The sequence below is a fragment of the Apus apus genome, chromosome 1 (genome assembly GCF_020740795.1).
Source record: "Apus apus isolate bApuApu2 chromosome 1, bApuApu2.pri.cur, whole genome shotgun sequence".
Lineage (NCBI taxonomy): Eukaryota > Metazoa > Chordata > Aves > Apodiformes > Apodidae > Apus > Apus apus.
Window position 1 is genome coordinate 53182531 of NC_067282.1, and position 25689 is coordinate 53208219.

At 42.5% G+C, this 25689-nt stretch overlaps 1 protein-coding gene across 5 annotated transcripts in view; it reads left to right on the top strand.

The window, feature by feature from the left end:
- Positions 1-23909, top strand: part of FARP1 (FERM, ARH/RhoGEF and pleckstrin domain protein 1) — a 210041-nt gene extending 186132 nt beyond the window's left edge. For 4 of the 5 annotated variants that reach the window (XM_051619945.1, XM_051619954.1, XM_051619963.1 and 1 more), the window contains exons 17-27: positions 6947-7028; positions 9665-9902; positions 11040-11170; positions 14160-14228; positions 15738-15827; positions 16946-17028; positions 17383-17495; positions 17986-18149; positions 20491-20598; positions 21663-21814; positions 22953-23909. In XM_051619945.1, the coding sequence (XP_051475905.1) occupies positions 6947-7028; positions 9665-9902; positions 11040-11170; positions 14160-14228; positions 15738-15827; positions 16946-17028; positions 17383-17495; positions 17986-18149; positions 20491-20598; positions 21663-21814; positions 22953-23034 (1312 nt within the window). In that variant the 3' untranslated portion in view covers positions 23035-23909. Of the gene's footprint in view, positions 1-6946; positions 7029-9664; positions 9903-11039; positions 11171-14159; positions 14229-15737; positions 15828-16945; positions 17029-17382; positions 17496-17985; positions 18150-19520; positions 19658-20490; positions 20599-21662; positions 21815-22952 lie in introns of all 5 variants that reach the window. The other variant, XM_051619982.1, reaches the window with a different exon arrangement.
- Positions 23910-25689: the final 1780 nt, after the last annotated feature.

Consider the following 25689-nt stretch of genomic DNA (forward strand, 5'->3'; position numbering starts at 1 on the left):
TGAGAGAAGGGCCTCCTGCAAGCAGTTATCTGTGTTCCCCCAGTGAGCAGGGTGATGTGTTTTATCAAGTTAAAGTGCAGTTCAGGCTGCTCACTCTGCTTAGACATAGGTGTGTTTGTCTAAGGTTTGTTTTGAACCTTTGTGCTGAGTGTTGGAAGCTCTTTCAGGAGATCATTCTTGGTCTCTTAGGACTTCAATCCTGTTCAAGCTGATGCACTGCTGAAGAGCTGTGAGGAGAGCAAGGCCAGGGTAGGATCATGTGTTACAACTGTTAGATGGCTTTGTGCTTTTAATTTTTAAAGTATCTATAGATTTTAGTATTTGGCTTGAAGAAGCTCAGTTTGTGCATGTTATTAAAAGCATTTCTGGCTTGCTTGAAGACTCCTGAACTGCTTGAATCTGCTGTCAAGAGAGAGACTGCTACTGAACAAAGCTGGTATCCTTTTCACCCAGTTATGGGTCTGATTTGTTTCTTTACACAATTCACCCATTTTTCTCCTTAGTACTGTGTTTCCTCAGAGCAGCAGATCTCAATGTCTAGTACATAGGGAGAAGTTTTTTAACAAGCTGTGAAATTGATGCTGACACCAATAGCCAACAAGTTGCTGCATTTTTCACAGTCCGAGTTTCTTTCTGGCCATGCAGCTGTGCAGATTCCTGGTGGTTTTATTTCACAGCATCCTAAGATCAGCCATACCATGTTCTGGTTGATGTTTCTGCCCTGCCTGTGCTGTTGCTGGATCAGTGAAGCAGCCCCTGAATCCCATCATTTGCTCTGACTGTGCTGATCCTTTTCTGTTCATGAGACTGACCATGTTCCTGGGACCAAGTGAAAATATCCTACTAGAAGTTCTGTGGGTTTGAGGAGAGGAAGGATGACCTTTAGTGAAGGCAGGCAGACATGGGACTCTACCCCCTCCTGCAGCAAGGGAGGAACAGAAGGGGAAAAAGAACTGGAAGCTGCCTCAGATGGGACAGAGGACAGTGCATGTCAGGTTGTCCTGTTAGCAAGGGCCAGGATAGGTGCATCCAGCAGTCAGGCACCCAGGTCCTGGTCCTGGCTAGCAGGAATCATCCACATTTCTCCTCAGGCTTTGGGAGCAAGGCCAGGAGTTTCCAGCTCTTTTTGCTGGAAGGACACATGGGAGGCATATCTCAGTGACTTATAGCTGGCTTCTGTTTCCCAGAGTCTGGGAGATTCTGTGGCAAGGAGGAAGAGGTGTGGGCAGTGCAGGCAGAGCATGATGTGCTCCATGAACATCTGGCCAGTTGAATCTGAGCAGTCAATTAGGTTTTGCTCCTTCATTTATCTAAGCTATTTGATTCACTGTTTGTTTGAGCCACAAGCACCATTTTCCAGCCAAAAAAAAATTGAGCTCATCTTCCCACACCTCTTTAAATGTATTACAAATTTCCAAGCTGGTTTCTGTAAATTCTGACAGAAGGTGGCAAATGGAGAACCATAAATTTCCTTCCTTCTTCAACTGCTAAGCACTGCAGAGAACAATGCTAGGGCAAGCCAGGATAGCCATTTCTGCCCTAGGAAGCCCTGTCACATGGTGTGAATCTGGGGTTTGGGCCTTACCCATGTGCTAGGAAGAAGAGGCAATGCATACTTTACAGAAATGCTGGCAGACTCATCTTCTCTCAGGAAAGCCAGTAATTTGACTGCCAGTTCACAGGCACTTCTGAGAAATTCTGCCACTCAGAACTGCCAGATGTGGCTGAGAAAAGTTCGGCTGGTAATTTGCAAAAAAAAAAAAAAAAAGAGCTGTTAGGTCTTAGCATATGAAAGGAGAAGGCTCAATCAGGATTCATGGAAGCCAGTTTGAAAACCTGTAATAAAAAGCACTCAGGGAGGTGTAGGCAGATAAGCTAAATGTTAATTTCTTAAGCTTTTTCTTTTTTGGCAAGTAGTACTTGGAGTCTAATAAAGTTTATATAAACATGGCAGCAATCCTTATCTGCCTTCAGCTGGTTCTTTGTGCCCAGTGAAGAGGGATGAACAGGATAGTTTCAAAAGTGTCATTGTCTTATGTACAGACATGAAGTATAGTATTAAAAACCTCAGAGTCAAGCAGTGTGGGTTCTGGAGTCGAGGACATTGGAGAGGAGCTTGGTGCCAGTGCATACCGCTCACTTCTGAGAGTCCATTTTGCATTGCTGAAGTTAGTTCTGGGTCCTTCTGGAGATCAGAGCAATGCTACACCCAAACTAACTTGAAAATGTGGGAGATAAATAGCTTGTCCAGGATCTATTAGTCATACCCAGAGCCATATTACATTTGCCTCTGTAGCTCTCATGTGGGATGTGCCCAGGATCACCTCTGAGGAGGTGCCACGGAGAGGTTTGAAATGTTGTGTTTTCAGTCAATTTCCATGCAGTGATGTCACCTGCTCTGATCTCTTACAATTTACAAGCATTAGTGGAACATGCTTGCTGTTTTTTCCACAACAGGGGTAGAAAGCCCACAGTCTCTAAATGTGTGCACGCTCCTCGAAGGCTTGGTGGGTCTCTGCAAAGCTCTGATGGCTTCAGACCTATTTCTTAGGCTCTGAGCAGCATTTTGTGCACCACCTAATGCTAAGGCAGCAGCAGCATTGACTGGAATGGGCGGGGCAATAGGAGGCACTTGTGTAATAGCAGGGTGTGAGCAAGGGAGAGAGTGTTTTGCTTTTATTGACTCTTCTTTTCCAGTTACAAAACATTGCTCTTATTTGAAGGGCGGTGGTAATGAGGAATGTTTAAGGTATTTATTTAATATTAGAACTTTAGTTAATAATGCTCTTAAAAAGTCAAAAGTGTCTAAGTGTTCAAAGACAAGCTGTAGTAGCCAGGAGGGAGATACTGTTCCTGAGCATGTAACAGAAGGTCACATGCTGCAAATATCATCTGCTGCAATTCATTTCTTTTTTTTTGCTGCAAGTGAAGAGGTGCAATCAGAGTCTTTTATGTTCACATGTGGAAAAAATCTCTGTTGAGATCTCTTTCTCACCTTCTTTGCCCTCCCACTATCCCCATCACATTTCTCTTCCTTCTGCTGCCACTCGTGAAGTGTCACTTTTCAATTGTGTACACAGAGAAGTTTGTCATTCAAAAATCCAACATCACTGCTTGCATAGTCCCTGCAAGTCAAGCTGGTGACCATTTTTAGTTTTATGTAAGGAAGTGTCTGAGTTTTTATCAGGTATAAAAGTTGTTCTCCTCCTCTTTGCTTGCAATTGTGCACTTGCATTACTGTAAAAAGGAAGGGCCTATTTGGAGAAAAATAGGAAATGAGCTTATTATAGGATAGTATCTCCATGATTCAGCATGATTTTCAGTGGCTTTTAGACCTCCCCACACAATGTCAGTGGAGTGAGGGCAATTTTGTATGGGGAAACCAGCTCCTACATCTTCTATGGAGCATGGAACTGGGGGTCATAATCAGCTCCTGGCGAAAATTTGTAAGAACCTAGTCACTGAGCTCTCAGTCCCTTGTCACTGTCAGATAGATGCCATGTTCACAGAGTGACCCGTGAAAACAGAGTAAGAAGAACAATCTAGCCATCGATGCACAACAAATGAGCAGCTTCTTCTGCCCGCATAAGTAAAGTGCTGTTATTCAAAACATATACCACAGGGCGAGCCCTCTGCTGCTGTTGTCTGCTGTCTCTTCTCTGCTTTGGACTGTTGAAGCAGTAAGACACCATCTGATGGGTCAGGTGTTTGCTTTTCATTTTAGTATTACCTGTATTTGGACGCTCTTTTCTTGGGATTTCTTTTCTTGTTTACTTGGGATTTGCATGTTGAAGAGCTGAGAAAGAGGGCAGTGTAGCATAGGGGTTACTGTGAACTCCCAGGAGAGAGCTGGGGCGGAGGATGGGATTCAGGAGGCAGCTGTGAAGATGTCATATTTCCTCATGCCTGGCTTCAGCTTCCCCCGCCCGTTTGCTCCACATTACAGCCTCCATGCATGTGCATCATCCCCAGTGGATGCAGCATTTGCATGGAAATAACCAAAGCAGGGAGAATGGCTGGAACAAGGAGCAATGTGTGGTCATCACAGTTCTGGAGTTTGTTAGGGTTTCATTTCTTCCAGCAGTACCCATCTGGCTGCAGAGCAGGTTTTCTCTTCTGGCCTGGGCTGAGGGCTCTGGGTACGATTAAGCTCTCCACAGTTCAGCCAGCAGCTGGAGAGAGGCTGTTGCTTTTAAGGAAACCTCTTCTCTCCCTGTTTGTCACTCTGCCAAGATGCAGAGCAAGATTTGAAAGCTCTCAAACTGTTTAAAAATATAAAGCCTTGGACCAGTCTGTGGCCAAAGCCAATGAAGGAGAATGTTCTTGATGCTTTCATGTGACTGATGTGATGAGATGCTGTGCAAGCAGTCAGTGCTGGCTGTGCTGAAGAGAGGCCAGGGGGTCAACATTTAGGAAATATGGACCTGACTGTTCAGTGAACAACTGTACTAAATATTAGCTGAAATTTACAAAGTCAGTGGAAGCACTCACTATGACTTTGGTAGGCTTGGGTCAGCCTTTAAGTAGCTAGCTAGTAGTTGGTAGGAAATTTGCATCAAGTATTCCAGCCAACCTTTATGTAGCCTTGAGAGCAGAAAAGAATTTTTCTAGTTAGAAATAGCAGTCTGTAATTATGTGTTTAATATTCATCTTGGCAGTAAATCAGAAAGGTACCAAACTGCTGAAGTCCATTAGATTAACTCAAATGTAGAGACAAAACAAAAAGGATCCAGGCAATGCCAGAGAGTCAGAGAATAGCACATAAAGCAAGAATTCCCTTAGAGATAATTACCAAATACCACGTTCATTACTGGCAGCAGCACAAATTCATCTGGCTTTGACATTTCTGGGGTTGCGTGCAGCGGCGCAGCAGGAACCATTTGGGGTGGGATGCAGCTTGCTGGCTGCACGGGTGGGGGGCCACTGCCCCTTGCAGCCTGCCAGTGCACTGCTACTGCCTTGGACTTCACCTGGTTTGCACTTTGATGTGCACCACTTGGAGCAGAGCTTCAGTGGCTGGAAAGTTTTGTTTACGACCTCTCAGAGGAAATCTCAATGGGGAGAGCTGCTGGGTGGGTAGGACATGGGGGAAGGTAAAAGCAGGGAATAGCATAGAGGGGAGACGACATGACAGGCAGAGGCTTCCTGGAGAAAGAAATTGAACTTTTATCCTCAGGTAATGTGGAGGCTGTAGTCTTATAACATCCATACATATCTCTCCTGTTCCTTGCAGAGCATTTCTTGCAGATGTTTTCACTACAGCAGTGTTTATGCAATGTGCGTTTGCAAAACTGGCAGTGCTAATTAAAGTTACCATTGACACAACCCAGATACCTGACTCAGTGTAACCTTTGGATTCAGAAAAAAAAAAACAACAAAAAAATATTGTTGAGAATTGTATTTTATTGCTGAAATAGGTGTGTGAGTGCCCGGGAGATTTAACACAATAGGAAATAATTAAAGGCAACCTGTGAAACTGCTGGGTATTGTTCAACTTAACACGGAGCAATCCCTTGTTTATCAGCTGAGTCTCTCTGTTGGAGGATGCAGCAGGAGATGTCACTGTGTAGTGTTCATAAGCTGTGTCATGCATGTTTCTCAGTTAGAAGAGCATGCAGAGAGATTATCCAGCATGAGCATAGCCATGTTTAACTTTACAAAACAAAACAGAAGTCTGAATATGCATCTATTCATCTAACCATATGCATTTTTAAAAAAATTCTGTGTGTCTTACCCGTGAAAATGTACTCCTAGCAACAGCTGCATCCTCTGTGATTTGGTGAGTGTGGGACCTCTCTGGCTAGATTGCCAGCACTTAAGGAAGGCAGAGATTTACCACCTGGTTGTCCACTTATTCCTTCACTGCACTGCAGAATTTTCATAAAATTATGAACTACTGCAAGTGAGTGAAAAAAACAATATATCCATTTATCGGTAACACAGAACAGAGATCCTGTTATCCTTGGGTTCATTTTGAGCTTGACTATATCTTTACCCTCTTCCAAGGGTAGTGCATTTCTTTGCCTAAGTCTCTCACTACTCAAACGTGGGAGTTAAACCAAGTTTTTAAAATTGAGGACAGCACCTAAAAAGCCATGCTGGGGGAAACCTGGATGCAGTATTATAAGTTGGAAAGGGGAGGGGGACAGTGCTTCTCCCCACACCCCTCCTAGTGATTTTCTTCAGAAAATCTAACTTGATTGGAACAGATCTGTGACAGTTAGATTCTTAAATTCATTCTTTTTCCTGCTGTGTTTTCTAAAAGATATGTTTTAATTCAGCCAAGAGTGTGCTACCCCTGCCTGTCTCACACATGGGTATTGAAGCAGGAGTATCTTTTTCATCAGGACCTGGATTTCTCCCAAATGGAGCACCCACCCAAGTGCAGCTGGCTGGGTGGAAGGGGGAGCAGTTTGCATTTTAATACCAGAAAATGACACACTGAAAGTTCTCTGCCAGTATGTGACACTTATAAGCCAAATGCAGATACTGGACAAATGTATTTCTGTATTTTTTTTAATCTCACTGTCCCTTTCACAAGCAGAAAGCTTTTCAGAGGTCCTGTCCAGAGGTACAGTTCTTGTATCTGAGCAGAATTGTCCTTCTGCTCTAAGCCCGCTTACTGTTACAAGATTTTGATGTCTTCCTTTTTTTTTCAAGCCATTTTCAGCCTTCTCTGATGTGTTTAAAAATGCTTGCAATTTTCTTTGAAGGTCCTAATGCTTCTGTTAAGTGCCTACCCTCTCTGTTGTTAGGAGTGGATGAAGGGTGTACTGTACCTGGGAATTACATGTCCATCAGGAAGATTCCTCACATGCTCCTGAGTGAAGGAGTGTGGGGGTCAGGAATTTAAAAGAAATGAGCTTTTGACTTCTTCTCTGTGGTTAGAAGTGATTATGTGGGTTTATTACACAACTGAAGTCTGTGGTATTTCTGTTGCTGACAGGGAAGGCCGCTCTAATGCTCACGTTAAAGGAGATCACCAAAGAATTGGAGATGTTATGCTAAAGAACATTCAGAATATGAAGGTAGGAATGATCCTGTAGCTATTAAGCTTTGACGCAGATTAGAATTACTGTACTTTTCATTTTCATATGATGTTGCCTCTCTTGGCTGTTTTTGCCAATTGTAATCAAAGCTTATGTTGTAAAGGTTTCCTTTGATGAAGTACCAAGTGTTTGCTGAGCCCTGTGATTTCTGAATTACTAGCTGATTTTGAACTGTCAATTCCCTCTACAAATACAGGAAAAACGAACACAAATTCAGGAACACTTAATTTCCATATTTTTTTCTTTCAAATAAGGTAACAAAACTGAATATGCCTGAATAGACTATTCAAACATTGAGTGTGCCCACTTGTGCATTCAAATGTAGGTGTTAAGACATTGCAGGTGTAGTGACCATAACCTGGATATTTACTCGATTTGGAAAACATATTTATGCACTGCGGTGCCACCTAAGATGAAAGGTTTTGGAATAAATGCAAATAATTGCCTTTGTTCCCTTTAAAGCTAAAAACAAAAATATGTGTATGAAGTATAAATCTAGCTGCAACATTCAGCAGACTTTGCACTTGTTTTTAGTCTGGATGGAGTAGTATTTTTGATGTTCTGTGTTACTGAACAAACAGGATGGAAGGCAGGCACAGGAGCCTGTGAAAACCCTTTGGACTTGTACAGTATGGCTGGGTAACATACAGCTCCCCTTATTTATGTAGCTGTACATCCAGGTCAGTGTGTGGCAAAACATGGCACTGAACCTTTGGCATGTGGATCTCAAAGTGCTTTTGAAACTATCCAGTAGATCTTCCCCTGGTGATGGCTGCTTTGGCTTTCTGCAGTTAGTAAATGGAGCAGCCTTGAGTCCTTGGCTGGAGGAAAGGGCTGTTTAATCTTTACAGGTCTCCTGAGATGTTAGTTAGCACTAGGCTTATCTTTTAGAAGGACAGAGAGAGATGAAGAGAGTTTAAGTGAAGTGCAAGTGATTATGCAGCAAATCAGGAAAAGAGAGTGTAGAAATCTTGATTTGCAGCCCCCAGCACAGACAGCTCTGTCACAAGTAAGGCAGCTTCACCCTTTCTGCTTTGTACTTACCAGGAACTGCTTTTTCCCTTCAAGACATAATTCAAAGACATTGCAAGAAACACGGGGGGGAGGAACTTTTCTGCCTCCATCCCTGTTCTTAAGAAGCGTGCACCTTTTCACCAACAGTTTTTGGCATCTCAGCTTCATTAACATTAAATTACCTGTCCTTCACTGCCTGCAGGTCCTTCTGTGGCACCAGTCTAAAGGCAGTGTACAGTCCTCACTGTAACTGAGACCTGTTGGGGTGCTTTCATGTTTGTCATTCTCCCTTTCCCACTAGAGGATTTTCTTAATTTGAGGATTTTAATTTGATTGGAGATCTGCCACTGCTATAAGCACAGATATGTGGAGGAAAGAGGCAAAACCCAGTTTGACTCGAAGACAACTGCACAGGAAAAAATGAAGTTAGTTAATACTCTTTATATTTATCATGAGACCTGTTAAAAGACCTGGAAACTGACACTGATTTAATTAACATAGGAAAGAAGAGCAAGTAATTAATGGTCAGCCACTGTACTAGTCCAAAGGGTCAGCTGTGTCTTTGCCTGAATTACAGACTTGTGAAATGAATATGCAGTGTCTGGAGGAAGCAGCTTGGCTGTAGGGAAGGTGCGTTTCTGGTAAAGGTGTCACAAACCACAGGAAAGATGCAGTTGATTGGAAATGTGTCAGACAGCATAGGCTTTCAATAAAGCCAAACTGCCTTCTCAAGTCCCTTAAACATACACATTCAGTTGCTTTTTGTTGCTGGTTAATTTTGTACCAGGTACTGGTAGACTTTATTTGGCTGCTCAGAGAAGCTCTGTGCATCCTGAAGAACCAGTTTACCTTTTACAAAAGACAAATGAAGCCCCTGTCTTAATTGTTAAAAAAACCCAAACAACCAACTCCTGAATTGTTTTAAATGGGACTTGTTTGTAATCCTGAGACCTAAATAGTTACATATTTCATGCAAAACTCATTGACTTGCTGGTGCTTAACTCCCCTGTTGCCAGTGAGATCATCTTAGAGGAGAAGAGGACATAATCCAAGGATTAAGAACTTCAACATACCCATTTCTGTCAGACAACACCTGTATTTTTGTGTTTGTGTGGATTCCTAGGAGATGCAACTTCTCATTAATAATGGGAGCAGAAGCTAGAAGTCCAGTTGCTTGTATCTCAGTTTCCCAAAAGCACCTAAGGGAACTGGGGCAACTATATCCCTTCATTCTTCTAGAAAATCCCATTTTGTTCCCTGTCTGCCTAGCTCCCTGCTGCACCTGCATTTGCATGAGCTATGTTCATGTCATCTTCTTGCCTTTGGATTTCTCACTGATACAAGATCTAGTTTTGTTTACTCATGTACTCTTGTTTTACAGGGAATGCTGAGAGGGTGTGGGTGTGTACTTCAAATGAGTAATGCAATTTCTCTTTTTCAAGGGAATATCAGAATCATTGTGTTGCACAGGGGTTTTTTTTGTTTGCAAAATCCCAACTGCTGTGCTAATTGGTTTTTCATTTGAGTAGACCTGAGCTGAGTCATGTCTCGCAGTGATTGCTAATGGTTCTACCACATGCTCTTTTCTTTGTGCCTATAAGCAACTGACAATTCACCTGTGGAAGCACAATGAGATTTTAATGGAGTTGGAGAATGGGATCAAGAACTCTCGCAAGCTGGAGATCTTCTGCAGGGATTTTGAGCTACAGAAAGTCTGCTACTTGCCTCTCAACACCTTCCTCCTCAGGCCTTTACACAGGCTTATGCACTACAAGCAGATAATGGAGAGGCTTTGCAAATACTACCCACCAAGCCACATAGACTTCAGGGATTCGAGAGGTAAGTGAGAGAAAAGATACTAAGGACAATCACTGCCCTTCTCCTGCTGGACACACTATTCCTGATGCAGGCCAGGATGCCATTGGCCTTCTTGGCCACCTGGGCACGCTGCTGGCTCATATTTGTCCAGCTGCCAACCAGCACCTCCAGGTCCTTTTCCTCTGGGCAACTTTCCAGCCACTCTGCCCCAAGCCTGTAGCATTGCATGGGGTTGTTGTGGCCCAAGGGCAGGACCAAATACTTGGCCTTATTGAAACTTGTGCCATTGGCCCATCGGTCCAGCCTGTCCAGGTCCCTCTGCAGAGCCTCCCTGCCCTCAGGCAGATCAACAATCCCACCCAGCTTGGTGTCATCTGCAAACTTACTGAAGGTGCACTCGATTCCCTTGCCCAGATCATTGATAAAGATATTGAAGAGGACTGGCCTCAGCACTGAGCCCTGGAGAACACCACCTGTGACTGTCAGCTGGATTTAACTGCATTCACCACAATGCTTTGGGCCTGGCCATTCAGCCAGGTTTTTGAGTGTGCACCCATCCAAGCCATGAGCAGCCAGTTTCTCCAGGAGAATGCTGTGGGAAACCGTGTCAAAGGCTTTACTAACGTCTGGGTAGACAACATCCACAGCCTTTCCCTCATCCACTATGCAGGTCACCTTGTCATAGAAGGAGATCAGGTTAGCCAAGTAGGACCTGCCTTTCATAAACCCGTGCTGACTGGGCCTGACTGCCTGGTTGTCCTGCACATGCCATGTGGTGGCACTCAAGATGGTCTGCTCCACATACACATTATGCCACAGTCTAGACAAGTACTTGGAAGAGAAATCTACTGGGGGTTATTAAACACACAGTTATGACATGCAGTTCAGTAAGTTTGGGAGGTCGGGAGCGAACACAGGGAACATACCATATGTGCTTGTCATGTTTGTAGCTTTCCCTAGAGATCCATCCTCAGTAAGATCAGAGGTTTTGCATTTTTTAATCTGCCCATTGTGGGCTTACACTGTGAAGAAAAAGGGTGACACAAGGTAGGTGGTGTTCTTGAGCTGGGTGCTGCAGGCAAAATCTATCTTTTTTTGTTTATTTGTTTAACATTCTTGTAAGTTTTTAATAAGCATTTTATGGTTTTGTCCATCTAGCTGCTTTGGCTGAGATTTCTGAAATGGTGGCTCAGCTCCATGGCAATATGATAAAGATGGAGAACTTCCAGAAGCTGCATGAACTCAAGAAAGACTTGATAGGCATAGACAATCTGGTGATCCCAGAAAGGGTAAGTAGCAGAGCTGTGATCGAGGTCTGATAAAATTTCAAAGCATTAGGTTTGCTTCAGAAACCTGCTTCTTAGGAGCAGCTGTGATATTTTCTTTCATCATATGAACCTTTTTCTCTCGTGAAAAATTATGAACAGTAAACATAGTAATACCATGGAAAACAGCCTTTAAAGCAAGAAGAAGCAACCATCTTTATTACCTTTTTGCTGATTTTATTAGCTTTATCTTATGTATAGATTTAGACATTTCTTTATCACAGACATATTTATCACAGTGTTCAGAGTTGGAGCAATTGCACATTTCCTCATTTCTTGCTGCCTTTAATTTTATTTTTTTGTCAACCCACAATGCTAGAGCATAGCAGATCAAGGGAAAGTAAGACATTTGTGCAGGAGACCTTCAGCCCTTCCTCATTGCCTGCCTTTGAAACTCCTGGCCCTGGGGACGAGCAGTCTCCTTAGTCTACGTGTAAAGCTAGGCAGTAATTTTTGAGACAGTGTTGCCTTAAGTAAACACTTCTAATTGTGTTATAAAAATACCAACATCTCTTGTTCCCCAGCCCTGACGCACCTCTCAGGCTGGCCAGACCACTGCTCAGCCAGAGCCACAGCCTGGGGTCTGCTTGCTGGGCCATGTCCACATCTACTGCCACAGTGGGGCCATGGCAGGAAGGCAGCTTGCTGAGCTCTCTAGGAGCTAGTGCATTTAAGAATTCAAACATTTAGGAAGAGGAGTCTGAAGTTGATGTGCCATTGGGAAGGCAGCACTGAGCATGGGTATTTCTCAGTTTGTGGCTGTTCCCTGCTTCCTCACTTTGCCTCTTCCCTGTCTCCCAAGCAGCTGTCATGGCTCATGCCTCCTTCCAGTGATCAACAGACTGTTTACTTCCTTGGCAAGCCCCTCAGGACATTTCACAGCCCATGCATCTCTGTATCACATGAAATTAAATGTTGTCATCAGTAGTTTCTGCTACCCAGTTCTATTTAAAGACAGAGGAATCTTTCTCTCCTAGGAGGTTAAATATAAAGGCAGATGGGGGGGCAGAGGTTGTTTGCCTGCCAAGGCAAAAAGCACTGGCCACTACTCTCTGGCACATGCCCAAGATGGTGTTCCTTCCAGCCCTTTGGCCGCTCTTCTGGCTCAGCAGCTGAAGTCCCTGCCCCAGGGACTGTCACAAAGTTGACTGAACTCCACATCTCAGAGGAGAAGTCTCATGTTAGGCCAGTGATTCAGCTGTCCTAAAGGAGGCTGTAGGAAACCTTCCTCTTCGTGTTGTCCCAGACAGGGGTCTCTGCTGCCACTGAGCTGGCTCCTATATTGGATGTTAAAACATCCTGCGGTGACCTGCAGCTCTTGATTTCTGTGCTCACATGCTGCTTGCCGTGGTGCTGCTTAGCCTGCTAATGAACATGAGGTGGTACTATATAAATACCAATTATGATTAATATTCTTTGGTGGCCAACAACAGCTTCCAGTGGCAACATGAACCTACCCTGATACGAGAATAGCCACCTCTAGCCACTTTTTCCACCCCTTAGTCCTTACGTGATGCAGGTGCAGGGACTGGATACATCACATCAACCCTAAGGCATCTGGAGCCTCTGAACAGTTTATCACTAAGCTGCAGGTGATTCTGATGTGTTATATGCCTCTTACATGCATATTTATGAGTAGAATGACCTTCAAAAGACTGTAATAGACAAATAGAAACCTCTTGGTAGAAGCTGGAGGGAGCAACTGAAAACTGTTATTTTCAGGGGTTTCAGAGAAGTGGAAAGGTGAGTTACAGCATATAATTCACAGTAAGCCCAAGAAACCAGGCTTTTTGAAAGTTTCAGATGTGCTACTTTTCCTATAGTTCCATCCCTAAACTGTCTTAAACAGTTTGATCTGAGCTAATGTGCTGTATTACGTGACGTGGGTGGTACTAGGGTAATGCACACTGCCAGTTTTGTGTCCCTCTTGTGTTGATTTGTGGAGCTGATTTGATGTCTCTGTGAAGGGCTGTGCATGCCATGTAGAATTATAGAATCATGGAATCACAGAATGGTTAAGGTTGGAAGGGACCTTAAAGATCCTCAGGTTCCAACCTCCCTGCTATGAGCAGGGACACCTCCCACTACACCAGGCTGCACAAGCCTCATCCAGCCTGGCCTTGAACACCTCCAGGGAGGGGGCTTCCATAACCGACCTGGGCAACCTATTCCAGTGCCTGACTATCCTCATGGTGAAGAATTTCTCCCTGATGTCTAATCTAAATCTCTCCTCTTCTAGCTTAAAACCATTACCCTTTGTCCTATCACTGCCCTCTCTGGTGAAAAGCCCCTCCCCAGCTTTCCTGTAGCCCCTTTCAAGTACTGGAAGGTGCTATAAGGTCTCCCTGGAGCCTTTTCTTCTCCAGGCTGAACAGCCCCAACTCTCTTAGCTTGTCTTCATAGCAGACGTGCTCCAGCCCTTTGATCATCTTGGTGGCCCTTCTCTGGATCCCCTCCAACAGCTCCATGTCTTTCCTGTGCTGAGGGCACCAGAACTGTACACAGCACTCCAGGTGCAGCCTCACCAGAGCAGAGGGGCAGAATCCCCTCCCTCTGCATATCTGCACAACAGAAGCTTAGCAGTGGCTGACCTCTTAACATACAGGCCAACTTATTGTTAGTTTCAGCATCATTTGTAACATGAAAAATACTCATTCACAAGTGATGAAAGAGGGAGCTGTTTGAAGGAATCGGTTTTTAAGTAAAGAAAATTTTGCTTAGCTGAATTTTCTTAAAGACTAGGAAAGAGTTTATCCTAAAGACAGTTGTGAATGGAAAGAAATTAACCTATAAATAAGATTGTTAAAATATTTAATAAAGAAAATAAAAAAGTCTTGGTGACTGATAGTCTAGTCAGACCTATGACCAAGTAGTTATATTTATGTTTGCATAATTAAAAACCATAGTTATTTTTGCAGAAAGTACATATTTGTTTTGTATTTGTTTCCCACAGGAGTTCATTAGACTGGGCAGTCTTAGTAAGTTGTCTGGAAAGGGTTTACAGCAACGGATGTTCTTCCTGGTAAGCAAGAAGGCAGTTTTTCCTGTGTATAATGAAATGTAACTATAAGCAACTGTTAGGCAAACTATTAAACATGATTTGTGAATCACAGTAAGTTTTTGAACAGTCTTATTTAAGTTAACATGATACATCACCTGTGTAGCTCATTGTTAACGAGAACTTCTGTTTCTGTCCAAACCAAATACTTGTAACTGCTTCTTGCAAAGATAAAACTTACTTATTTTTAGATGACACTGTGACTATCATGACAAAATAGTATTTCCTGTCAACATTGTGTTAAATAAAAGCAGAATCTTTATAAAATGAAAAGGGGCACTAAAGTTAGTGATCATGTCCAGAAAATAAGATAAAGAGTGATTCCTGGTGATATGAATGATACTCCATATAATGCTCTCAGGACACATTACAGAACCATCCAGTTTCAGTCCATGAGTTCCCAGTGTGTGGAAGAACCTGCCTTTACCTGGAGATACATTTTGTATCTTGCTCTAGGAAAGGTTATCTCCTCACACCATCACTCACAGCATTTTCAGGTTACAGTGATCTCACTTAGTCTCCAATCCACAGGAGCAGACCAGATTGTTTCTCTCTTTTCTTTTGTCTCTCTCCCCCTTCTCTCCTGTCTCTCCTCTCTCCTCTCCTCCCTTTTTCAAAGACTTGTAATCATTGGCAAAATTAAACCCCCCTCTAGTGGCTGATCGGTGTAGCTTCATCGGTTATTGCTATTCAGTTATTGATGTTCCGAGCTCTGGTTCACACCACAGACTATGATTTTCTTGATGCAACTCTTTGTTTTGAGGAAAAAAATCCTTTGACCCAGTTGTCACAGGGAAGAATTGTATTATGGCCCTCCAAAAACTGCAGGCTGCCATTTGACCTGCTTTTAACAGCTGCTATTACATGCAGGAAGCTCCACAGATTTAGATACTTGGTCTCTTGTTGGTATTTCTAACCTAAAGCCACCCTAAACCAGGTCTCCCACCTTCCTTTTGAGTATGGAGACTAATAGATGGGCACTTAGTTTGTAAGAGTTAAGGTGGACACACCTCTCTCAGGCATCCTTGCTTAGCTCTCCACACAAATCAGAAGAAAATATTGGTGAAACACACTTATCTTCCATAGCTTCGAAGTGTATTGGAAGGGACCTTAAAGATCATCTAGTTCCAACCCCCCTGCATGGGCAGGGGTGCTTCCCACTAGATCAGGTTGCTCAAAGCCCCATCCAACCTGGCCTTGAACACTGCCAGGGATGGGGCAGAAGATACACAGTGGAGAATTGTGTGAACGTGCCTGAGACTTGCTGGGAAGGAAAGCAGGGAAAATTCTAGGTCCTAATACCAGGTTCTGGAATATTGTAGAAGCCAATATTTTGGATTCATGTACTAGAACTGCTGTATAAATAGACAGCCAGTACTGACAAGCTTTCTTGTATTTACCATTCCTTTTTTTTTTTTTTCTACATGCATACATGGCACCATAATTCTAATAATGCTTGGTTTTGCTTTTTAGTTTAATGATATCCTGTTGTACACAAGTAGAGGCCTGACAGCATCAAATCAATTTAAAGTTCACGGGCATCTTCCACTGTATGGCATGACAGTAAGTATTGTGAGAACTTAAGGGATTCATGCTTAAATACCATTTGTGGTCTCATCTTAACTGCCTGGTGATTTTCTGCTGGACTGAAAGCAGCAGCAAAAGGCTGTTTGCTGATTCAGAGAAGCTGTGGTTACACTCTGCAGTGCCTGATGGGGCTGTGTTGGGTTTGGCATGTGTTCCTGCAGCCTGCTCCATAAAGGTGATATAACAAAAGTGGGGGGGGGAGCTTTTTGGGGGGCAGCTTCGTCATAGTGCAAATTGCTTTTGAGAAAGGTTCTTGATTTTTTTTTTTAAGCCAGAAATTTAACCATGATTCTTACAAGTAATTCATCACCATTTGCTTATAGACACACTGTGCAAGGCAAGTAAACAGTAGTAAAAATCCAACTTCTATTAAAAAAAACAATTCCTGATGTTTTCAGCTCTGTATCTTAAAGCCAAAGTAGTGGGAAACTGGCAGCAATATGTCATTTGGAACACTTGTTGCAATTCTTCTGGACAACAGCCAATTCAAGCCCACAGCACCCAATTACCTCTTCTTAAATTATTTCACAAATATTTTTGCTAGTTTCAAAACACTTTCATTCCCCCCTCCATATTTTTGTTGGCATTTCTCATGGGTTTGTATCTATTCCATACTGTCTTCCTGAGGACTGAGTGAGATCATCACAACCACAGCAGCTGAGTATCTCTGAACACCTGTGAGGCTTCAGGTTTTATCTGGTGTTCCTAGGACTCTTCCCATTATTGGAACTTGTTTGCAACAGGACTGTGTTATGCTGCAGTGTCCAGAGCACTCCCAGCCTTTAACATATCCTTTGGTTTGATGAATCACTCTTCTGAGAAAAATACCACTATTTTCCTTTTTCGGGTGGTTGGTTTTGTTTTTGTACAAAAAGCAGACAAAGCTTTTGGTTTAAGAGGTTATTGCAGAACTTCCTGGTTTTTCAACCTGCAACCCACCATCTTTTCCTCAATACCTGGGTCAAAATGTTGTTTGTGAACACTTCTCTTCAGTCTTCTTTTCCCCAATGGTAGGAGCTTGTTCAGTTCACTCTTTCACCTTAAGGACTAGGTAATTCCTGCCATCTGATTGCATGTGGCCTTTTATCTCTCAGATAGAAGAGAGTGAAGAGGAGTGGGGGGTTCCTCATTGTCTCACGCTACGAGGTCAACACCAGTCCATCATTGTTGCCGCAAGGTAATTCCATGGAGACAACATACACATGTAAACTGTATTTCTCTGCAGCTTTCACAGTGGGACAGACAGAAAAGCAGAGAGGCATCATTTTGTTTGGGTTTGCTCCTAAAATAATTTCAAAGGTATAGTATTTTGTGAAAAGCATTTTTTAAAAAAAATGGTGAATGGGACAAAACAAAGTGGCAATTATGCAAGTCAGAGCTAAAACTAAGTTAGCAGGGGAAAAAAAAACCCAGCACCTTGTGTCTGGATTTATTTATTGAAGTGAAAAATAAGCCCAGCTTGTCAGTGTTTCTTAAGGAGTTTGCTTTCAGCCTGTATGCAAGTGAATGAACCCTGAATTTTCATTGTTAGTACCCGAGCTGAAATGGATAAATGGACTGAGGACATTCAGATGGCAATAGACCTGGCAGAGAAGAGCAGTGGCCCAGCCCCAGAGTTACTGGCTAGCAGCCCACCTGACAATAGTAAGTAAACACCAGAGAGCAGGTTTTATTCACTTATGTCAGTATGACTGGTGACTGCTTCTAAGCAAAGTGGTAAAAAATGCTGGGCACAGGTCAAACTGACATTTGAAGGTGATTTATATATAAATATATATATGTAAATACTTATATATGTGCCATTTTAATGTTGATGTTAGCAGAAAGTTTCACTGAACAGAGAAGTGACTTAAGCATGATGATTTTTAACAAGATTTGGGCAGTGCCTGTCCTTGGAAGGTATTAAAAGCCCCAACAGAAAGCACGGTGGTTAGCCTTTGATTCTAACACTTGCAGAAACACATTTAAAAGAAAAATAAAAAAAACTACTTAACATCTGCACAAAACTATTGCTAAAAGTGTGTTTTGCAATTAGTTCACAATATTGTGGACAGAATTGATTTGTTTAATATTTCCAAGTATATATCTGTTGTTGCATAGAGGAAGAAAGATGCTTTTTCCCTGCATTTCATAGAGTCTCCTGATGAAACTTCTGTAGACCAGGAATCTGAGGACGACCTCAGTGCATCCCGCACCTCACTCGAACGTCAGTCGCCCCACCGTGGCAACACTACGGTGCACGTCTGCTGGCACAGAAATACCAGTGTTTCAATGATCGACTTTAGTATTGCTGTGGAGGTATCTGCCTCAGAACCATCTGAACTGCAGCTCCAGACTGGCTCTTGAATGACAATGTCCTTTTTGCTCCTTCTCCAGAAGTCTCCTTTCGGGGGCGTTTCAGGCGCACCTTTTAAACTCGCTCCCGTGTCCTCAGATGGTGGCATAAACCACCAGCCCGGATACACGTATCCAGTACCTTAGTGCAGCTTTGTAAAATCAGTAGGAGCCATCATTTTCATGGAAGTAACTGCCCAAAAAAATGCTGATGCTTTTTTGACATTAAAAGCAGGTCAAACTGTCTTAATGCTTTCAGTTACAGAAGCATTAAGTCGTTGCTTGAGCTGAAAGGATATTGTCTTTAGCTGCTGCAGCCAGAGTTGTAATTGTGTGTACTACTAACGTACTTTCTTTACCTAGCCATCTTTCCTGGAACCTTGTCTCATTGCTCAACCTCATCTGCTTTTTTCTTTATTTGCGTTTTCCACCTCAAAATAAAAATCCTTTTTTCCCCCCCTGATCACAGCTAAGCCAATTTGATACACACTCATTAATTCTGTGCTCAACAGAGGAGATGCAGACATTGACTTTTCAAAGATTAAAATGAAAGACTCTGTGTTCAGCATAGGTTTTAGGATGAGGTGGTAAGCCTGCTTAGGTGTTCTTCCTTCATCCAAGAGAGGCTCCAGGGCTTTCCAAGTACTTTATCAGAGTCCTCATCAGATGGAAATTTACGCTTAAAGAAAATGGGATCTTGAAGCCAAGTTGGCTTCTGCTCACGAGGCATCAGGTCACCATTGCTCTGGAGAAGACACACTGACACAGAAGGTAGAGGTGCGAGGAGAAGCGATCTTCCTAGCTCGTGTGACCACCTCTGCTTTTAAACAGAGGGTGAGCTGCTGGAATCTGGCAAAGAGAACGAGTCTGTACTAGAAAGCACTAACTGTAGAGCCTTATTTTGGTCCCGTGCAGGTGGGTTTTTCTGCTCTTTACACCTTGATATCCTACAAGGGAGGAATGGTTTGGCACAGAACAAGGTCTCATACTTTTCCCTAAAGCAGAGGGCTCCTTATAAATAGATATAAAATGTAAACCAGTGACCAATTCGTATGATTAAAACGTTTAGCTAGGCATAACTCTTGGTCTGAGATCAGTGCTCATTGTTTCTTATTTCTCTTCCTCCCTGTGCCTCAAATTAATGTAAACAAAGCAGCAAAGACCAGACACACCCTGGAGATCTGCCTTGTTCTGTGAAAACATCTCCAGCTCCACTGCTGTTCCATGCGTGGCAGGTTACGCTCATGCTCACATCATTCTGTTGGTGCCTCTCACTTCTGCATTATCGTTTATTTTCTTTGTGTCTCTCCCTCCTTTCTGTCTCTCCTGTGGTAGAAGATCCTCTCTCTGTCAGTGACTGTACTTCCCTACCTGCTGGACTGATCAGTGATCAGCGGCCTGTTTCCATTTCATATGTCTGCTGGTACCGAATGCAAAGCCTGTCCTTTTATGATATCCTCCAGAGTAATGAGGTAACAGAAAACACAGGAGTACACCTGTAACTTAGGGCAAAGAGGCAGCAGTCCAGATAGCAGAGATATCAAACGATTTAAGGCAAAGGCTTGAATGTCTAGCCAAGACTGGTGAAAACAGAATGTTTTCAAGAATATTTCATTTGTAGCAGATAAGTCAGAACCACCAGACTTGGAGTATTAAGCTTTGGCTTCTGCGTTGTGTAAGGAGAATGAGGTAAACAGGTATTTTGATCCAGATGAGAGTCCTTAGATTCAACAAGGAGTGGAAATTAATTAATGATTTACTGAGAGCTCCCCTTCATTTGCAAGGCACGACAAAGCTGGACTTCACATCTTCAGTGTGTGAAGAGCAGCTAAGAATAAGGTTGAGGGCCCTTGCTTTTGAAATCTTTGAAAAGTTACCATGTGAACTGACTGGGTACTGAAAGCTCAATCTCTTATCTGCAATTCTAAATATGTCATAATTTTCCTTTACATCACAAATTCATGTCAGACTTTCTGTTTCCATTACTGTATTTAAGTATCATTTTAAAAACAGCACAGAGTAGGGTAACAAGACTGACTGATGGTTTAGTAATATATTCCTGAAATCCACCTCAATTTAAAAAAGTAAGTGTAGTAGCTTGAAGTTTTTGGAAGTACCCAGAAACAAGCAAAAAAATACGTTACAAAAAATATTACTTAGCAGTGGAAAAATGCAGAAGAATAAACACGTCCATTCAGCCAAAACATTTTCATATACAACAAGGTCACATACAACCAGATAAAAGCAATAATGAAACTGCAGGTGCCTTTCACTGTTTTATTTGGCTACTTTTGATCTGTTTCAGAACCAGCTGTCCGGAAATCTCCTAAGAAAATTCAAAAACAGCAACGGGTGGCAGAAGCTTTGGGTGGTGTTCACCAACTTCTGTATGTTCTTCTATAAATCGCACCAGGTAACAGACTGCACAATCGTGCATGGCTGGAGAAGACCTTTTGGTTTTTGAAGGTGGTAGCAGAGAGAGAAAAAGAGGACATCAGTCATGGATGTCTGTAGGCAAGAGCAGCAGGTGCAGAGGGCACGGCTACACAGCCTTTCCTGCTGATGGAACGCGAAACAGAGCCCCTTCTCTCCCTTCTGCTCCCTTGCCATCTGAAGGACGTGTGCTTGTTTCCTGGAACTTGGAACAGTCACAGCAGATAACATCCCTGAAAGTACAACAGATAATCCCTGCTGCTCAGAAACTGCAGTGCGAGTTCAAACAAGAGTTTTCTCTTGTACAAATTCTGAGATTATTACAATTCAAAACTTAAGTCCTGACTTGGAAACTTTGTTCACTATCACTGACAATTAAGAGATAGAAAGAGTGGCCAATGATGAATCCATTTGAGCAAATGTCCCACTGCAAAAGCTGGGGTTTTCTGTCTAGAATCTGTTGGACATTTGAATCTCTGTTAAGCACAAAATAATTCCAATTACTACATCATAGTTTCATTGCTGTAGAGAGCCTTGGTGCTGGAGTTTCTGCACTTAAAAAAAAAAAAAAAGTTAATTGTAGGATATTCTACATACAAGCAGGGTAAAGAAATTTTTGGTTCATACATGCTATGTGTGAAGTAAAAGAACATAAGCACTGAGTGCTGCAGGGTGGCTGTTACATTTCTAGAGGAGGAGGGGTTTGCAAACCTAGGTTGAACACACGTGGTGCTCTGCAGGTGCCAGATAATGGAGTGTTATGTTTGTCAGTTTGAAGATAGGGAAAGTCCAAGATTTCAGACAACTGAAACAATGGTAGGATCAGCCTGCAGCAGATCCTTATGAGAAGGGTTCCATAAAGATGAGCAAGCTGGAACTACCAGACAGTAAAGATCATTGCCATTGTATAAAGCTGGTGTTTTTTCCGTACACGTGGGAACACGATGATGACCTTTAAATGAGTGTATATCTTCCATTTTACTAAAGTGCTTGTTTTCCTTAAGAGCACTTGATCTCACAGCATTTTCCACCATTTCTTTTCAGGACAATCATCCTTTAGCCAGCCTTCCTTTACTGGGATATTCACTTACCATTCCTTCTGAATCTGAAAACATTCACAAAGATTATGTGTTTAAGCTACATTTCAAATCCCACGTGTACTACTTCAGGGCTGAAAGTGAATACACATTTGAAAGGTAAGTCTGTCTTCTCTGAGAGCAAATGTTGTAAAGTTCCAGGTTTTTTTTCCCAAACGAGATTAGTAGATGCCAAGTTAAGTAAATTGATTCAATAATACAGGCAAGTAGTTCAGCACAACTACAGAAAGAATCCTTTAAAATGTTAAAAGACATTTTCAATCTGATAATGCTAGAACTAAGCGGATTTTGGTTGGGTTTTTTTTTAATAATGTGGTAGCTGTAACAGTAATCACTACAAATCCTGCATTGTGTGCAAGAATTATCCAAATTGATCAGGCTGGCTGCATGGGGAGCTCGTCATAGGAGACTTCAGGAAGCATATAGACAGATCACAGGACAGTAATTGTGCAGAGTTACTTCACTTCTTCTGGTAGAACCAGATGGAAAATCCACACCCGAAACAAATCTGCAATTTTTCACAGAAGAGGCTGTTCTTCTCACGTGTCTCTGCCTCGTCAGCATGTAATTTTGACACTTCCCACTGAATTTCAGATACATGAAGAGCCAGGAAACGGGCATTATTCCTAAATTGTGGTTTGAGGTTCAGACTGGGACCTAATTCAGCTCTTTCATATAAAGCATTAATGTGTCAAAAAGCTTAGTGTCCTATCTAGCTGAAGAAAGCGATTTCTGAGTTTTAGCCATGTCAGTCTAAAACTGTAAATAAGCCAAAGCGTGGGAAAGAGGTAATTAAATAAATGAGTAGAATAGGACAAAACACAAAAACCCTTTCTAAGTTCTAGGAAAAAGGGAAGTAGGAACTGCAGCTAAATTACATTTTTTCCGTCTAGTATAAAGAGTGGTTGGTCTCAACTGCTCATAACTTAGACCATCCAGAACAAAAAAAGAGATTTGGTGTCAGCAGAACAACTAAAACCACTACTAAGCTGATGAATTTTGGGTTTCATCCCCTGCGTTTATCCTCTCAAAACCTCTTTTCATACATGCGTTTGGCAGTCATTTGGATCAAGAGCCTCTTGACTTCAGATAGACTCGGGAGTAAAGTGGCAAGCAGGATGCTCCCATAGGCACTGAAAAGAAAGCTGTGTACAGCTGATAGCACAGCCTGTATCTTCCAAGAACACTTCCAGTCAATTGACTGTTCTTTTGCTTCTCTCTCTGTGCCTGCTCACAGATGGATGGAAGTGATCCGAAGTGCCACCAGCTCTGCCTCACGCACTCGAGCTCTGAGTCACAAAGAGCCTCACACCTACTGACGGCCCAACGAGCCGCCCTGCCGATTGTCCAGCAGCTGCTGATTTTGTAGAGGACGTTTGCAACACTTTTCTCCCTCCAAGTTTAGTAAAACTTAACAATTTGGTAAAGGAAAAGGAAAAACTAAGTATGGTTTTGCAGAAACTTTCACAATTCCTCAGCAAAACTATTTAAGTTCTCCATGTGTTCAAACTAGCTTACCATCATCCCAGTGGCTGCGGTTCGTTTCATGTCTTGTATTTTGTCATTCTGTGCTGTTTTTAGCTTGTGCCAGTATTAAAATATTGTCCTTATTAGAGTGCCAAATGCCAAATGACATTTTGTTGCCTCAAAGATTGCACCTGAAAAAAAAAAAAAAAAAAAAGAAAAAAGACAACTCCACCATCTGAAACCTTTCTTCTCTGAGGCAAACACTATTTCTTCTCTTTTCATAAAAAATATATTATTTTTTTTACCATGTTAATCTGTAGACTGCTGGATTTTTAAATGTAGATGGACTTTCACAGTATAATTATATATACAGCAGGCAGTCTAACAGGAATGCCATAACTTTCAGATTTCATTTCCCCCACCCCCCAGTCTTTCTACACTTAATCAGCAAGGAATTACTAATTTTCTATCTTTGACAAAGAAAAGAGTTTACAGCTCATTCTCATTTCCCTTTGGGGTTACAAATCCATGTGGTATAAATAAAGTATAGGATTCTTATCTAACCATTTTCTTGGTGCAAGTTGACCAAACTGTTCATCTGTTGGCTTTGAAAAGTGAATACTACTTGCAAGATGAAAAATTTTACAATAATCCAGTGCAATATTATTTGGGCTGTTAATGTACTGTGAATGGTATGTACAAGAAGAAATTAAAGGCTGTGGTGACATTCTGCTGTTTGTTTTACCAACTTGAAAGAAAACCTGTATGCTATGAGAACTGCAGCTCTTTGTTGTTAATTTGAAGGGTGGTTTTGGTACCTAAAGTGCTAGAAGCTGGAGGTGCTACTGAAGCCCTAAGCATTCATCCTGCCTGCCACACGTCCTGGAGCGACTTTCAGTTTGTTGTTGGAATTTCAGTCTGTCTGGCTCTGACCCTTCTGCTCAGTGTGCAGACAGTGACAGCTGCAACCAGCAGGGGAAGCACCCGTCCCATGTAGCTGGCTTTAAGGTTAGCCAGCTCCGGGAGCTCGATAAGCTGCTGGCCCACAGGGAAGGTTGGCAGCACCAAGTCTGCTATACTTAGATGCTTTTTTCCTTATGGTTTAAGAAGTGCTTCATCATGAGGATGATGTAGAACTTGTGTTAACAGAAGCTGAACGTGCTGCAGACTCACCCAGTGCTGTGACGGGTCTCGGAGGCAACGTGGTGCCAGGCAGAGGGGGCCCAAACATAGAGACAGGAAGCGAAGGTGGGACAGTTCCACCCCTGCTTTTTCTTCATCTAACCATTCACTTTGTTACTGACTTACCTATGTGCGATGTATAAAATGGCTTGCAGCTTTTCTCACAACAAAAGGGAATAAAATACCTCACAGAACTGTCATACTATCCCTGTTTCAAGACAATAAAGCCTTCTTTCTACCCTCCCCCTCCAAAACAAATATACCTGTAACCATCCAAGAAAAGGACGGGCTCCTGCCTGACCAAGAGCAGTCCCTGTGGCCAAATCCAGGCCACACTGACAAAGGGACACAAGTATTTCAGTACACTTCCTCAGCTGCATGGAAACCTTCAAACCCCTGGGCACAGGACTCCTTGCAGTTGCTCATTTTCCTTAGCTTTTTCCCCTGAATGTCGGACATAGTCATGACATCTACGCTACCACATCACCTCTATCCATTTATAACATGATAAACTTAGAAAGGCGGTAGAAAAAAAAAAAAATCTGAAGAACTTTCTTCCAGCTGGGGTCCCACTGGCTTGTCCATTCCAAGCCCATGTCCCTCCTCTGTAGGGCCAAAGAGGGTGAATTAAACAACCCGAGCAAAGCAATAGTGCACAGCAACTACAGTGCTCCACAACTGACCAGGAATGTGAACAACTCTCTGTGCAGTCATGAAAAGGGGAAATGACACAGCATGGAGTAACGAGCTCAGCAGCAGCCTCCAGGCCTGGAGGAACAAAGCTAAAGCAGCAACAGCACATGATGCTGCTATGAAGTACAGTAAGGGCCTGCACACCTTATTCTCACACACACCCCCCCTCTCCCCCAAATATTACTGTGCTGTAAAAATAATATCTGCAAAGCCTTACCAGCTTGGTCCCTACAGCTGTCCTTTACAATTGTTATCTATTGAGAAAAATAATAGATTTTTGTGGGAGGTTTTTAATGGAAATGATATTGAGGGCTATACCCTCAATTCAGCTAAAATTGAGTTTTATTTCACTAGGGCTTGTGGGGTACAATCTTCACTGTCTGCTGCAGTAGTTTATTCCAAGCACACAAAAGAAAGGCTTTTATTTACATTCTTGAAATCAGGTAACACCTTTTCTAGGTATGTTTAATTTTCATCCAAAGTTTGGAAAACATTTTTTCTGTAAAATCTCAAGGCAAAAATCAAGATAGAATTCTGTTTCTCAGAACAGTAGAGACCTAGCTAGGTTGTGGCTGCAGCTTCAGAGTACCCACCTGATTCATCGTAAAGCATTTTCACCTTTTTGTACCATC